General features: G+C 39.3%; 1 protein-coding gene across 1 annotated transcript in view; it reads left to right on the top strand.

The window, feature by feature from the left end:
* The window catches only part of LOC139463630 (cadherin-23-like), a 43,045-nt gene extending 39,783 nt beyond the window's left edge, over positions 1-3,262 (top strand). Inside the window, exon 23 of the mRNA XM_071244902.1 lies at positions 1,934-3,262. Coding sequence (XP_071101003.1) covers positions 1,934-2,054 — 121 coding nt within the window. The 3' untranslated portion in view covers positions 2,055-3,262. The remainder of the gene's footprint in view (positions 1-1,933) is intronic.
* Positions 3,263-16,823: the final 13,561 nt, after the last annotated feature.

Here is a 16,823-nt window from a genome sequence, read left to right as displayed (position 1 = left end):
CGTATACCACTGGGTGTCTGATTAACGTAGGAGTGATGGTCATTGTGACGTATGACGTTTAATATTTTGGTGAAACCCACGAGCACGATATGGTCCCAGCTACTTATAAATGTCAAAATCCGGGCGAATCTGTGATTCGAGTCCGCAATCAGCGTATCCAAACACGGCTAGGGCGTCGTTGTAGATCACCATGAAAACCTCCACATCATTTGGTTTACAAACTGGTACTGACAAACATGTTGGCGTTACAAAATGAAGCCCTTTATTCAGTCTTATTGTGCGTATTAGTCTGTCTTGAAATAACACTCTAATTTGAAAACAATATCACCTTAATGTTTGATATGCAACATATCGCTTTCACTGCACATCTGAACACTGATGAGGATCAGTGATTACGTGACATGGCTAAACGTGTCCAATAGGAATACATTACATAGAAAATAACAAAGGAGAACTCAATGTTTCCCGTGTCCACCATTGGCGCAACGTACTGCCTGGCACCTCTTTCCCATGGACGATAGGAGTGTACGGATGACACCATGAGGAGTGCCTCCTGTGCAAGATGTGACAGCTGTCGTAGACGGCGCTCCAAGTAATCGCGCTCGTGTTCTATCCGGTTCAAATGTGACGATTTGGACACGTGAACCTGTACATAGGAATGCTGCCTTTACATTTGATGCATGCTGTCTAGCATGTTCGAAACATGATGTAAGAATGGTTCTCAACGTGCAACTGCAGAACCTCGCAGTTAGCGTTGGAACATTTAGTTGCCTTGCACTTGCACAAGGTTTGTTCTACCAGAAATTTCCGCCTACATCATTTGACACCGCCAAATCTGTCGACCTCTTGTCAGCAGATGGCTGCGAAAAGTTCCTGCCGACGTCAGTACACGGTTAAATAAACTCGATATTGCATCGTGGATGAACTGGCAATTGAAGGTGTTGTTGCATCAAGGCTACGTCTCTTGAAGGTCGCATAGCTCTGAGGGCAGACTCAAGATGGCGGTCATATATCTGTCACAATCCGGGAACTGTTGCAGTTGTAGATGATGCTGTTGTCCTTGGCACTGGTTGCACTACGGGTTCTGTCGGAGCTGTGCGACGCATGACGCCTAGTGATGCTGTTCTTGGACATAATTGAATGCCCTGACCGCCCTGCTTCCGACGACGTAGTTCCGTTGTGCTTCAGTCAGTCGTGGCAGCTCAGCGGATGCTAACAGACAACGTTTTAACAAACAAAACGTTCTCACTTTCATTGCCATATTCATATTTCATATGCACAACATGCATGTACATCAATTACATGTTCCAATGTAACTTTCCTGTATTGTTAAATATTTGTTAGGTACGTTGTGGTTGATGCGATTCAAATTCCAAACAATGACATATTTAGTGTCGTTCCATATATATGATATAATATTCATGATACACAAATCGTTTATGTGCTAATGTCTTAATTCAAAATTAACATATCGTTTTTATTAGTTTCAACAAAATCAGTACTGGTGCTATCGTGTCAATGGGTTTCTGGTTCATCGATCAATTGATTGTCTTGTTTACAGACTGACGTCGCATGGCAGGAGTACGAAATAAATACTTACTTTTTTATGCAAATTGTATGAATGGCTGGTGTTACCTGTAGGGCAGAACATGCTTATCCTTTTCGCGAACACCTGGTGTCATCACTTATTTTCAGTTTTCCATTCGTAAAATGTCCACATCTATTTTCCACAGCCCCTTGCGCCAAATTGAGTCTGCTGCGGCAGAAAATCTAGGCTAGTTATTCTCTTCTATCGACAATTTATATTTACATATATGTAAATCAGTATCACCTGTGCGATATATATATATGGGTCAACTTTCCAGGCCTAATCCCGATTTTCTTTATAGCCTGATGTGTGCCAATACTTATCAAGGCCTATTGTATCTTTCAGCCCAGGATGCAAGCCTCCCACAGAGCCTGTGCCGGATTATGACTTTGATATGCTGGTGGTCGATTCAGGCAATATTCAACTTCAAGAGATACCTCCACAACGCAGGGAACACAATAGTTGAGCAGGAACACCAAGCCGGGCACGGTAGCCGAACAGGCACACAGGACGAACATAAAATATGGAAGCCAGGAAGACACAATAGTTGAGAACGAACATCAAGAGAACACAATGTTTGAAAAGGAACAGGGAGAGGAACACCATACAGTTGAACTAATTCAGCATATTAACTTTAACTGTGTAATCCTTGCAATGTACATAATAATCATCAGTGCATAACAGGCGAAGATGTCGCAATCTAATTATTTATACCTCGTGATACAATAAACAATACTCACACTTGACAAGAAATATGGAAACACCACTCACTCCGCTGATTTATTTTACATTCTTTTACTAATTTCAATAGTTTTAAATGAATAGGCTCGACTGTCATAGATATGTATCCCCTAAGTTTTAAATAAGCAAGCTGTGATAAATTTTATATTTCCATGTTTTCCCTATAAATAAATCGATCAACCTAGTCCACGATTAATAACGATTTCGATAAAACATGTGCAACGTATTTATTTGATTTTAGGCACTTGGATATACTGTACAGAACATGAACTCTTATAATTTAGAAGTTTATGAAACATGAAGGAATTATTTCGTTTAGTAATAACTTCCTCATCTTTTTCTAACGCCATTTCATGGATCCTTTCATCGGTTGGTAAAGCCTTGAAACCGCTGAAACAATAAGGAATATTGTTATCCATAAAACGAATTAATTTAAACCTTAATATTGAATGGAACTGTAGCCACGCATTGAGACTCATGGTAATTTCTCCGTTCTATTTTTGCAAGATCATGTATATTCTATGTATATTATGATACTCTTTGTACTAGCATGTTGCGTTCACAGTTCACACCTGTACTTATAATATGTATTGATTTGGAACTGATATTCATAAAGAATGTAACAGCAATCTGATACCATTAAAGCAATGACTGTGGTAGATAAGAAAATGGTTATTGTTATCTCGGATGCCAATGGACTGTTTATGCAGTTTATGTACATCGCTGTTTGATAGTTAGTCATAAACACTTGTTTATGATATGGTCGTAATCGTACAAGGAACTTTGCTTTCAGCAGAGATTTCTCATTGCAGGAGTAGTGATGCACAGCGTCAGGCAACAAAGAAACATTTGTCCTCAATGATTTTCAGTGATCCATACATACAATTCACCGCTATTTTACCATTTACACGCAATTGAATCTGTTTGGATGGATAATCGAGATTGATTATCCTCTTGCGTTGACGTTTTATATTTATGATTATGAAAATGTGCTTGCCGCATTTTTTTAGTAATTGTTTGGTGTTTATTGTCAGATATTTAGATTATACCATACATATTTCTTTTATGATATTTGTAGGAATTCTCATGCAGATTTTCATCTTTAAAAACCTATTACTTTTATGATAGTCAGTAACATGCATGTATGTTTTCATAAAAACAATAAACAATAATGCTCTACGAATTTGTTATATATTTTTAAATGCAAGCAGCTATCAATGAATATATGTAACTGTTTGTAAAATAGCTCGTTCTTAAAACAAACTGCAGTAATTATCAGTAACTGAACAAGTCCTGAAGTCCAAGTGAGGTTATGGTGTGAGTTGTCCGTCGCACGTATCAACACACTGAGACACAAATTTATTACAGACATAAAACAAACAGACATATTAAATAATTAAGTAGCATATTTGTAAATATGTAATAATATTACCTGATTGGAGCATGGGTGGCTTATTCTTTGGAGTTGCTCCCTTCGACGTGCAAAAATAGTATGATCACGTGTTTTAATGCCATATTTGCCCTGATCTTTGTTCATGGTTTGTCCGTGCTCGTGGGTTTCACCGAAGTGGTAAATGTCTGAGACCTACGTCACTTGGGCTTTCCTCCCACATTAAACTGACACGCCATGATAAGACTGGAATACGGTTCAAAGCGACGTTAAACCCAACTCACTCATCCACTCCTATCTGAAACCACAAGGCCTATAAAGCGGAATATACACAATTAGATGTATCCTTGACTTTATCATGTGATTAATTCTTTTGTTTAATTAATAGTTCTTCAAATAGGGGATAATGCCATATTCTCAGAAACAAACAGGCTTATATTTCAGAAGTATGTTAAACACTTAATATATTTTATGGCGTTTTTTAAATGAAAGTTGAAATAGCTTACATCTGCGGCATCGTTGTTCCAGGTGTGGTGATACTTTACATACATACTTGAAGCAACAATATTGTTTTTCGACCAATCGAGACCTAAACGTTTGAGATCAGATTGTCACAAGAAACAGGCCATATCGCATATCCAATGAAAATGAAAAGAATGAATAAAACATGGATCTATCTCTTCTTCCACGTTTTATCTAGCTCAGCATTTGGGGACATCTTGGCAACAACCTATTTCTTACATTTTATATAATGATCGAGAAATTTGATTCCAGCGGAATTCAAGACCCATACTAAGTCTGTAGTCTTCCACACATGGAGGACAATGAATATATATATACATATATATCTAACATTATGTCTAATAGTTGATGCGTAAGCTTAAACATACTTTATTCTCATGAAAATGATTGGGTACAAATGATCTCTTTCTGAATTATCTGTATTTGTTCAATATTATAAGTTATGTTATTCGAACGAACGTGAAGATGTCTGAGGCACTGCAATTTGCTGTGGGGAGTTGCGTCCCTTGGGCACGCCAGAAACCTATGATCGTGGGTTCGAATCCCGGTTCGCACTGATTATATTTCTAGGTTTGTCAGCACCATACCCGTGCTCGTGGGTACCACGTGGTTCCACTCACATGTACTGTGTTTTCAGAGTTGTACAAAGAGTTCAATACTTTTATACGTTCCAATATCAAAACATTATCATTTGAACTTTTCAGGTGCTGAAGTTTTATGTTTCCATAGATGACATATTTTAGAGCGCCTGGATTTCTAATCGTCTTAGCCCTTTCACATACATTTAACAGCCCGACCTTCGAATTCCTGACTTGAACGTTAATGAAGTAAAAAAAGATAACCATTAGTTTACAAGGAATAGTGTCACATGGATTGTTTCGATTTGTTTTATTATTGTCACCGTATACGATAAACACTGTGCACATTGTATCTTTCACAATATCACTTCTTTCAAATACATTAATAAAAAAATAAGGTGACACCATGCTGTTAACATTTTCGCTCCGTTAAAGATTCGTTAAATTTCTCAAAATGGTGTCACTGGTCGCACACTGTGACTGATAAGTAGAATAGATTACTTACTTTCTGATGCATTCAAAGAATAGATCATCCCTTTTACATTTTAATTTGTGGAAGTCATTTACACTGTGATATTATGTGATTCTTTGGATGCCGTGTACAGTAACAACACAACCACAACCATTCTGACACAACCATCCTTTCCGAACAAAGCTATCCTTATTCTGTCGCTCTGCGACTACGCCCATACTTATTTTCTATTACTCTTTTATTGTTATCATCTTAAAGGCTCCTGCTTGGCTGTCAAAACTCAGGTCCGGGTTTTTTACAAAAGAAGATCCGTGTAGCCCGCATAGCAAAGGGGGGGGGTATGCTTCAATAAATCATGTGCACAGTATCTTCCGTCACTGAAGTATCTGACCCCATGACATCAACTTGACGTTAATGGAAAAATACAAGTAAAGACCATGACGAAATATTCAAGTAGGTCACGGCTAACCGATTTACCTTTCTCCTGAATACCACGTTCAGCTCAATTAATTGTCAAAAGCTCTTAGAATAATATTCCCTTGCAGACCCAAACACATTATCCAGTTTAAAAAAAGATGCAACTGCGCGCACACTGGCTCATATATATATTAGGAAAATTGGTGTACATTGAAATCCACCTCCTTTTCCCAACCCCTCACCCGTTAAGACACTGACATTGTTGGCAAATACATACAGAGTTGTGCAACCCCGAATGTTACCCTCCTCCGCAATAAAGTATGTGATCTGGCCCTTGGTGTTCCGATCTATACGGGTAGACACAAATCAAGGACTACTTGTAGTCATACACGTCATACTATTCACATATATGCTGGTAAGTCTTCTACATTGAGACTTATGTTAACTGGAACGCTCCTAGACCAGCAGTGTCCTTCAATTTCACGATCTGTTTCTCATCAGTAAATGATTCATTACCGTGTATAAAGGAGGGACGTGCTAACTTGAGCTCAAATGAGATCAGAGTGTCATGAGACAGATAATAACTGTACATATTCAGCGAGTCAAGTATAATCATGTGAGTTTTCATGGCACATCTGACCGTCATCCATGCTTGTAAGAGCTTACAGTTTCCTTCATCCAAATAAGTAAAAGAAATCCTTAAATTCTATATCTTTCTTAACGATGTCCTTGCTGCTATTGGTCGAATAAACCCACCAGAATAACCCGTTAACCTCCTTTTCACTCCAAACAGGATGTATTCCCCTAGGGGCCCTTGTGAACAACAGAGCATGAAATACTCCCATTTCTGACTTTGTCTCTCGTTTACCTCAGAAGTAATCCCAATTAATAGTTATAGGTAGCCCTGAGAAATTCTCTTCTCAGATGACATTTTATAACTGGTAAGTTATTTATTATAATTGAAACCTAAACCGGGCTTAAGGAAGACCAAAGAGGGTGTGATGTCTAGCACAATACAAAGAAGGGTTGTTATAGGCGACTCCACAGGTGTCTATTGGTGTGTGAAAGACCTTAACAGGACACTCAAATTGGTTTAACCAACGTAACGGAAAGTTGAGCCTGGCACTTACAAACTCCGTGTACTTGTTAACACAAGTTCAAAATTCATTTTGAAGTTCACAATAATAATCTTTTACCTTCTTCTTCTTCTTCTTGAGTTTGGTTTAACGCCGCTTTTAACAGTATTCCAGTTATATCTCGGCGTGTCAGCTTAATGTGGGAGCAAAGCCCGAAGTGATGCAGGTCTCAGACGTTTACCACTTCGGTGAAACCCACGAGCACGGGTATGGTACTGATAAACCTAGAAACATACTCGGGGCGAACCGGGATTCGAACCCACAATCATAGATTTTTGACGTGCCCAAGGGACGCAACTCTGCACAGCGAATCGCGGCGCCTTAAGACGACTGGGTCACCCGTGCCCCCAATCTTTTACCACTGATTGAAATATATGCAATTAAACATTGTACACTTCATGAAGTTGGAAGAAAGAATATGACTGTAAACATATCTCAACATAAAGGTATAAACACATCCTCGACTATCCAGGGTATATCACCAGTCGCAACCAAAGCTTCGTATCGGAAGTAACGTCACAATTTCAATCTCTCGTATCATCAACTAAGTACAGAATTTATCTTGCTCGTGCATGGGATTTGTAGCGGCATGCAATTAGAAGCTGGCTAAAGCTATCATTATAATAGGGTAAAGATATAATACATTGGATAATGTTTGGGAAATGTTCAGCGCATTACATTACAGAATGTATGAAAGCGCATTAAAACCATCGTTATTCGCTCCGTCACAATTGTATAACCTTATTCCATGTCTGTGGGCGGTGGGGTAACTTCTTGGTTAAAACATTAGTTGGTCATGCCGAAGGCCCGGGTTCGATTACCCACGTGAGAACAATGTATTCTTGTGTTAGTGAGTGAGTGAGTGAGTGAGTTGGGTTTAACGCCGCTTTTAACAGTATTCCAGTTATATCGTGGCGTGTCAGCTTAATGTGGGAGGAAAGCCCGAAGTGATGCAGGTCTCAGACGTTTACCACTTCGGTGAAACCCACGAGCACGGGTATGGTGCTGACAAACCTAGAAACATAATCGGGGCGATTCGAACCCACAATCATAGGTTTCTGGCGTGTCCAAGTGACGCAACTCTGCACAGCGAATCGCGGCGCCTTAGACGACTGGGCCACCCGTGCCCCCTATTCTTGTGTTACCTCCATATTAGTGCCATATAGTAAAACTATACTCGGTCATCCATTTTTCGTGTATATAAAATAATGTAAATGTCCCCATCTCTAATAGTATCAAGAACACATAAAATAGAAATAATTATGTATTATGTGGTATATAGTCGTAGATGTTGCGCTTTTGATAAAATACCAAAATGCCTGATGTTTTCATTTTTATGAGAATAAAGATATAAAAATATGCGGCATTTGAACGTTTTACGTTTATGGACCAATTCGTCGAAACATGCTAAACCCTATCAAACAAGGATGACTTGTTAAAATTCTCAAATTGCCTTAATAAAACATAAAAAGCGAAAAAGACTCGTAATATTTGCACCCTGTGGTGACATTTATTTGTTAATGTAAGAAGTACCATCGGGCTACTGAGCATAGGGTAAATGCTTCGTCAAGGTCACGGGGTAGGCCAGAGACTATGTCGCCTTAACGTCATTTCTTAATTGGGTTCCGCGTTAAGATATTGCTTCTGGCTATGAAATGCATATCTGGAATATCTTTAACCTTATGTTCTGTGTTCCTTTCCAATACACGTGTTTGCATTAATGTACAATGTGATAATGATGACGTTGAGTAAAGTATTGTGTCTAATTAAATGTCATTCTGATTTTCATTGATCCATTCACATACATTTTAACGCTGTATTGCTTTTTCAGGAGAGATTGCTTATGGTTATGGACATGTGCTATACATACCCTGTATTACGACTGGCATTACAAACTATCTGTACTACAAAGTACTTATATAACAAACCTATCTGTATTAATGAAAACCCTTTCCATATTCAATAGAAATCTCTGATAAAAAGCACAGTCGATTGTACGATTCCGACTATATCATGATAATCTGTTTATGAATCACTATCAAATTGTGATGACACCGGGTGTTCGCGAAAGGTGAGCGTATCCTGCACCAAAGGTCACCAAAACACTGCAAATACAAGTCAAGTGTTCACCTGAAAAAAACACAGGAACATATGGTACAAGTGAAAATAGGTAATTGCATCGGACATAATTTTGTCACTGATGCGTCAAGTTTGGAAATATCCTTCACATGTCTTCCATAACACTTTTTGCAAGCTTTACTGAGGCCTTGAATGGGGTAACCTTGATTAAACAACTTCAAGAGTCGTATGACGCTCTTTGAAGTCTTGGTAGAAAGAGCTTGTTCGATTGTATCTCCAAAGTTGTGAAATGTGGAGACCAAATGCCGGAGCTGCTGGAATATTGCGCGACATGAAGGGAAAGTTGACTTTTGGGAAAGTTGAAGTCAACCCTCTTGTCATACAGTCTTGTGGGAGTGTTTTGTCACTCTGAATCTTTAAAACATGTGTGTCGCAAAATTTGCGCACTACAAACTATCTGTACTATAACTATTCTGTATTACAAAGTGCCTGTGCCCGTAACATGCTACCTGCATTATAAACTATTTGTGCTACAAATCAATCTTAATTACAAACTGTCCTACAAACAACATGTACGACAAAGTGTCTGTATTAAAAAATGCCTGTCCTTCAAACTAGTTGTACTACAAGCCGTCTGTACAAAACGCCATCAAAACTTCAAAATACCTGAACGGATTAATTAAAAGCTAGGGAGTCATCACAAATAATCTCTGGCTATCGGCTTTATTGTGAATATGCAAATACTAAAATGGGCATATAAGGTACAATGGACTCTGTTATTTTCAGAGATTGCTTATGAATTAAAGAGGGTTTTGTTGCTTTCATTTTCAAAGATAGAAACATGTAACTAATCTTTCTTTCACAGATTTACAGTTTAACATGTCAAGATAACCGCCAGTTATGTGTGATATTTGAAGCTGCATAGGATGCAAGATAAAAGAAAGCATCACCTTTGACTCATAAAGGTGGCTCCACTTAAATACATGTATGGACACACATGGCGCAAATCCTCTAGGATTCGCAAAGTAGTTTCGCAGGTAAAATACTACTCACTCACAACGTAGATGTTTAAGGTTGATAGACCAACAAGAAGTTATTAGACGTATAGTCAACACATTTTAAATTCACACATTAAGAGTGAGTGAGTGAGTGAGTATGGTTTTACGCCGCTTTTAGCAATATTCCAGCAATATCACGGCGGGGGACACCAGAAATGGGCTTCACACATTGTACCCATGTCGGGAATCGAACCCGGGTCTTCGGCGTGACGAGCGAACGCTTTAACCACTAGGGTACCCGACTGCCCCACACATTACGACTAACGAAAGATACAAACATTAATTTTTTATTTTTTTAACATGCAAAATAATATAGATCTGATGAAAACATCGTTTCAATATTCACAAGACAGAGTCAATTGTTTGATTCCAACTGTATAATTAGCGTGTCTTTATAAATCACTATCAAATAGTGATGATACCAGGTGTTTGTGAATATGTCAGCGTATTGTGTCGTTTTGTCCATAAACCTATTTCCAAGCAGATTGAAGAAGAGGTATGTAACTGTCACCCGGGTTCTCGGGTTATTTATTTTTATAATTCGCTAATCTGCACTCTGAGGAACACATAATTGTTATTTTTTTATGTAGTTCTGTAACCTTCCGAAAATAATATATTCGTACCACGCATCAACGTCCATGTTGTTAAAACCAGTGAACCAAGATTATCTGTTCATAGAAAGTCGTATACCCGAAATTACAGAGTAACTCTGTATAATAATGTTGTCTGAAACAGCGAGACCCATGTCAGCAATACACATACGGAGGTGATAAAAGCCCAGGCCTTATTCGTTACTTCCGTGGCTTAAACAAGGAATGCCGTGTCGGTTAATCGTAACAAAACAATCTACGGTCCTCTATCTGTGACACTGATGAAGATACAACATCTTTTATAACAGTCTTTTCGAAGTACACAACCGATAATGAAAAGGAAGACAGCAACAGAGGTTAATCCATCCTTAAGGCAGCTTTGCTGACCGGGGCATTGAACGGGATTTATTCCATTTATGGATGTTTTGGAGCGAGGGTAAATTTCCCATTAGATTAGGATCAACTGTAAACTGTGCCCTATTTCAACATTATAGGATATTTCAAATTCACGGTGTGGTTAAACTAGATCTCGTTATTTTTTTTGCTGTCTGAGTTTGTTACATCCGTCACATGAAAGAAACTATATGACCTTGATATTGAAATAAAACGTTATGACTGAGGCGTTGAGTAAAGGCAACATATTTCGCCTTTGTGGAGTATTATTGTGGTCTACACCCATACATAACTATTACGCCCTGGGCTCCAGTGTTTAATGTAGTTTGTTATCGACACAACCATTACCGTTAAAAAAGAAAACCCTTTTCATTACACAAGCCCCCTGTGGGGAATTTGGGTTAGATAGGGGCGACCGAATAGATCGGGTTGTCAAGCACGGATTGATCGTACCCGTTCAGTTTCTCATAATATCAATCCCTGGATAGTCTTGTCCAAGTATGTTTGTTTTTCAAGCCACCGTCTTATGGCTGGACTATTGCTGAGTGTGGCGTTAACAACAAACATAGAAACAAATCATAATGCAATATTAGACGTATTTCGGGTTTATCCTGTCAACCCAAATAAATAAAACCCTTCCCATTATCATAAATATATTTATAAAACGTCAATTATCAATAAACAGTCTCCCTTGTCTGCCTAAACAGATTCAGCTTGGCGTAAAATGCAAAAGAGCGGTGAAAATCATATGAATGGACCATTGAAAATCAGTGATGACACCAGGTGTTCCCAAAAAGGATAAGCATGTCCTGGCCGCAGCACCCACCAGTCACTTGTATACAAAAGTAAGTGTTTGGTTCATTCGCAGGACAGTGACCAACTTATTTACTCTTATACCCTACTGGGACGTCGTGCGAAGTTTGCTCGCAATCGGTCATGTGGGTGTCTTGCTTAATCCGGATTAAAAAGTGAGGTCGCCTCCAACGCAAAGGGTAAATCCTTTTGGATTCACCAAACTCGAGTTTCTTGGGGCTAACTCAAATTGCAACTGAATAATGATACAACTATGATATATATGATTGTTCTCCTACATGTTTAGTTTTATAATCAGGGAGAAATGTATAACATGTAATATAACTACTTAATGTAAATTATTGATATATACAGAACGATAATACCGTTGTTATCTGATGTCTTTTGATAACATAAAAAGACCTTGGTTGGCACACTCGTCTTTTTGTTGGTACATATGTTGCTTGATGGGAGAAGAAAGCACAGAGGAGAAAGGCAATACTGACGTTGAGGGCATAGAAGAGATGTGGTTTTATCTTCATAGACGGTGTAGGTTGGGTGGACATACGGGAGATTGGCTGTTCCCGTGAATTCCAAAATGCGACCGATGACCCCGTCGTTAATGGTGAGAAACTGTACACCGCCCTCCGTTTACTAGGCGAGCACGTGATTATGTTCCCGGGAGGGTCTTTTGTCTGGCATTGAAGGTCTCCAGTCCCCTCAGTCAATTCTTTTATTATGTTATCCCGCATCACGAAATTGTACACTGCACAGTAGTATTCATGCCATGAGATATTTTTGCTAAAAGCAGAGTTCATTGTACAATTCTGACTATGTCATAAGCATGTATTTATGAATCACTATCAAGTAGTGTCCATTTCTTTTGTTAGATAACAAATATAATAGTTTGTAAGCACTGGCCATATTCATATAAAAGTGTGTGTCCTGCTTTATAACATGTTAACATCATAAGTATCGCAATTAACCAAAAATCCAAGGTTTTTCGGAAATGCAAATTGAAACACGATATATATTGACTGGTGATTGTGAAAGTTGACATAACCACTTTCTCCAATCACCAGACGGAGCAACATGTTACTGCACAAAACTAAATGAATATTCTTTTTTATTGTAAACATTTTCGATAGGAAGCGACACACAGAATACCACAACGCCATCTTCTTAAGACAGGTACTGCTATAATCCCACCACAACGTCATTCAACAGCCTGTCCAAGAGTGTCATTTACATGCGCTATTTCCCTGACAATACTGGGTACTTCAGTGCTGATTATAGATTTCAGTAATGACATGAACTTATAGCACGCAAAAAAATGGCTTACCCGCAATGCACAGTTGAAATATGTAGCTATATTTATCACCTAATGGCGTAGCGGAGTCCCGAACGCGGGTACTGAAGTAGAACAAACCCCACATCATGCTTTTGTCCGTCTTTCATCACATTCGCTACAGGTACCACATGAGACTACACCCAATGTCATTTCTGTTCTGACCTATTTTCTTTTCAGTGAGTGAGTGAGTGAGTTGGGTTTAACAGTATTCCAGTTATATCGCGGCGTGTCAGCTTAATGTGGGAGGAAAGCCCGAAATGATGCAGGTCTCAGGCGTTTACCACTTCGGTAAACCCCGCGAGCACGGGAATGGTGCTGACAAACCTAGAAACATAATCGGGGCGAACAGGGATTCGAACTCACAATCATAGGTTTCTGGCGTGCCCAAGGGACGCAACTCTGCACAGCGAATCGCGGCGCCTTAAACGACTGGACCACCCGTGCCCCTCTTTCTTTTCAAGTCATTTTACATAATTATAACAATATGACCAAGCCATAATTTGTTATGAAGATTTGCGTTTCTTAATTCGCGCTGATTATGATCCTTGGAGGTCAGGATCATACCCGCGCACGTGGGTTTCCAAATGTACGATCTCACTATTAGCTTTCCATCCACATTATGTAATCTACAATGTAAATACGCCATTATGTATCTGAAAACTGTTCTTGTACTCACGGGGCGGTCGGGTAGCCTAGTGGTTAAAGCGTTCGCTCGTCACACCGAACACCCGGGTTCGATTCCCGACATGGGTACAATGTGTGAAGCCCATTTCTGGTGTCCACCGCCGTGATATTGCTGGAATAAAGCGGCGTAAAACCAAACTCACTCACTCTTGTACTCAGACAAACACACGCCACTCTGTGGGTATAAAATATTGTGCTACCATTTTCCCATATAAGTGTATATTAGATAAGAGTATTTTAGTCATTAAATATATATTTCATCGTTTCACATGTGACATTGGTGCTTTCTTGTAAGTGTTACTTAAGTCAGATATAATTACTTGCTCGAGAGATGTGCATTATTTCAAGACATTTTACCATATGATGACTTGTACCATAATATTATGTTCCCTTGGGGTTTTTTTCAGGTGAACAGTTGACTTGCCTTTGCATGTGTTTGTGATGTTGCCACCGGTGGGGCAGGAAACGCTCACCTTTCGCGAAGACCATGTATTATCACTATTTGATATTGATTCATTAACACATTCTCATGATATGATCGGAATCGTACCATCGACCTTGTTTTTTGCAGATATTTCTTATGAATATGGAAAGGGCTGTGTGGCTTTTATTTATATAAATGTGTAAGATACTACAAATATTTATGTCAGTCATCCCGTCTGTCAGGTGGAAGGACGTATTTGATCGAGAAAACTGATTAAGCTCAAACCACCTCGCACATTTATACGACCTGACAGATAACTTCCTTGTTGAGAGATGTAAAGAAAATAATATCTGAATTTGAAAGGGCTCAGGACTAGCTCTTCAACATATCACGGCAACTACCACGTATATCACTTTTCACATCAACACACATAAGTAGTCATCCGTGTTCATCACTATCGATAAGCGGCTTTCCATCCTCATTCATTATATCGCGAAATAACTGATGCGAGTTTCTTTTAACTATGCTCACAATTCACCCCATGATACCAGTTGCCGTTGATGTAAATAAGGTTAGTAGGTCAGTAGGGTTTCACATATATTCAGTGAACCGTTGTGGTCCCCACCGCAGTTAATATACTGAGGGCGTCTGGTACTTGTGTATAATAATATAATAAAAAGGTCAGACGGGTCTACACTATAAATAGCACGACAGGCCACTCGTTGTCTAATCGCATAGATATTGACCAATCTCCACTGCTACCGGTTATTACAGGTGGTCTTTCGATATTCCGAAGAAATATCTGATAAAATTAGTGTCCATGTCAGCGTAAGATTCTGACTATATCCTAAGTGTTTATGTATAGGTATCAATTAAGATTTGAACGTCAGTTTGGATGGGTACATTGATGTGTGAACGATTGAAAAGCGATGGTTAAACTGTGTGAACCTCCGGCGAAGAGGTTCACACGAAAGTTTAACCATCGGGATCGGGTGGTCAGGCTTACTTAGTTGATGCATGTCATCGTATCCCAATGCGTAGATCGATGCTCATGATGTCAATCACTGGATTGTCTTTTCAAGACATTATTATTTACAGACCGAAGTCATATAGCTGGACTATTGCTAAGTGCGGCGTTAAACAACAAACAAACTAAGCGGCGCGAGACTCTTTCGATGGGGGTTTGAGCGATCACACCTTCTTACATAATTCAGATGGACGTTGATGCTGAATATGTTACCACAATGAGAGCCTGCATCCAGTTGCATCTCCCTCGTTATATGCACGGTGCTGTCAGATATCCTTTATAATCCTGGAAGTGCTACCGTTGTAGAGGTTGCTGTAGATGCACCGTAACCTGCAAATGACGTAGCGGTGTGAGCCGATCCTGTAAGGCGTTGTTACAAGGGGCAGGTCACGTGGCATTGTGCTGTTGGCATCGATACCAAAGTCTAAAAATGGTTCTGTGGGTCACATTGAATACCCTGGGTAAAGCCGACTGTAGTTTTTCTACTAACAATCGTCTGGCGATTGATGGCTCTAGCTGTGACATGATTAATGAGGTTATCATGTTAATGCTGCACATGTCGTTTATGTGCTCATTTTTATGTAGCGGAGTATATTATAAGTCTATTTTTGGACACTTGTGAGTAGCAGAATGAAGCGCTGGTAAATTAGAGTGACCCGCTGCAGTTGTTTACAGTCCAAGGATGCGTCACCTTGACACCTTCGTTATCATCCTGGTATAGAGAGTTCCTCTGTGATGAGCTTGTTTCCCGAGGTTGATTCCCTTCCGGGACATACTTCCTCATTCGTGAAGATTGTAGAGGTAAGAGTTTCTAGAAGACTGTACATATAAACAAGGGAGACGAGGGCGATTTGAGGCATTCTTCTTCACTTGCGACCTATCTACTTGCCAAGTGCAGACAGGATACCTATCGTAGAGGGCCGACTCTGCCTGCTTCCAACACTATTTTCTGAAGTCTAGAACGGAGCTCGTGTCTCTTTAAAGACATTCAATTGTGACCCTCGTGGGTGTACTGACTACTTATGTTTGTGAGTAAGTTTGACCTTTATTGAAGGGATATGTTCATATTCCACTTACTAAGAGGATACATCAGGATTCTGCTTTTGCTAAACCCGATGGTTTTTATCAGGACAAGTTTTACCATTGGGTTTAACAATCTCAATTTACTTACTTGAAATCTACTTAATGTTATTGTTGCACTGATTTATCTAGTCGTATTCAGAATGATAGATTCCAGAGACATTAAGAGTTCATCATTAGTTAACATGGCTGAATGCATAGCAGTCTTCAAGATCTTCAGAGAGTCACTACAGATGTTTAGTATTGCGGCTTTTATACAAATTCTTATCAACGCGAAATGGGCCCTTGCGTTTTGTCACAACACATAGCAACTTACATCAGCTTTGACGGTATAACAGATTTTATGTGCGCATCCTAGACACTGCCAATCTTTGAAAAGATATGAGCTTTCGCAAACCATGTAAACACTGATTGTGTATAAAAGAACTCCCTGTGTGAGATTTTATGTAAGCACCCTCGACGCTTAAATTATTTTTACACACGGGATAGAGAGACCGACCA

This window comes from Haliotis cracherodii, unplaced genomic scaffold (genome assembly GCF_022045235.1).
Source record: "Haliotis cracherodii isolate W230 unplaced genomic scaffold, xgHalCrac1.p SCAF_16, whole genome shotgun sequence".
Lineage (NCBI taxonomy): Eukaryota > Metazoa > Mollusca > Gastropoda > Lepetellida > Haliotidae > Haliotis > Haliotis cracherodii.
This window is presented reverse-complemented; position numbering and strand designations above follow the sequence as displayed.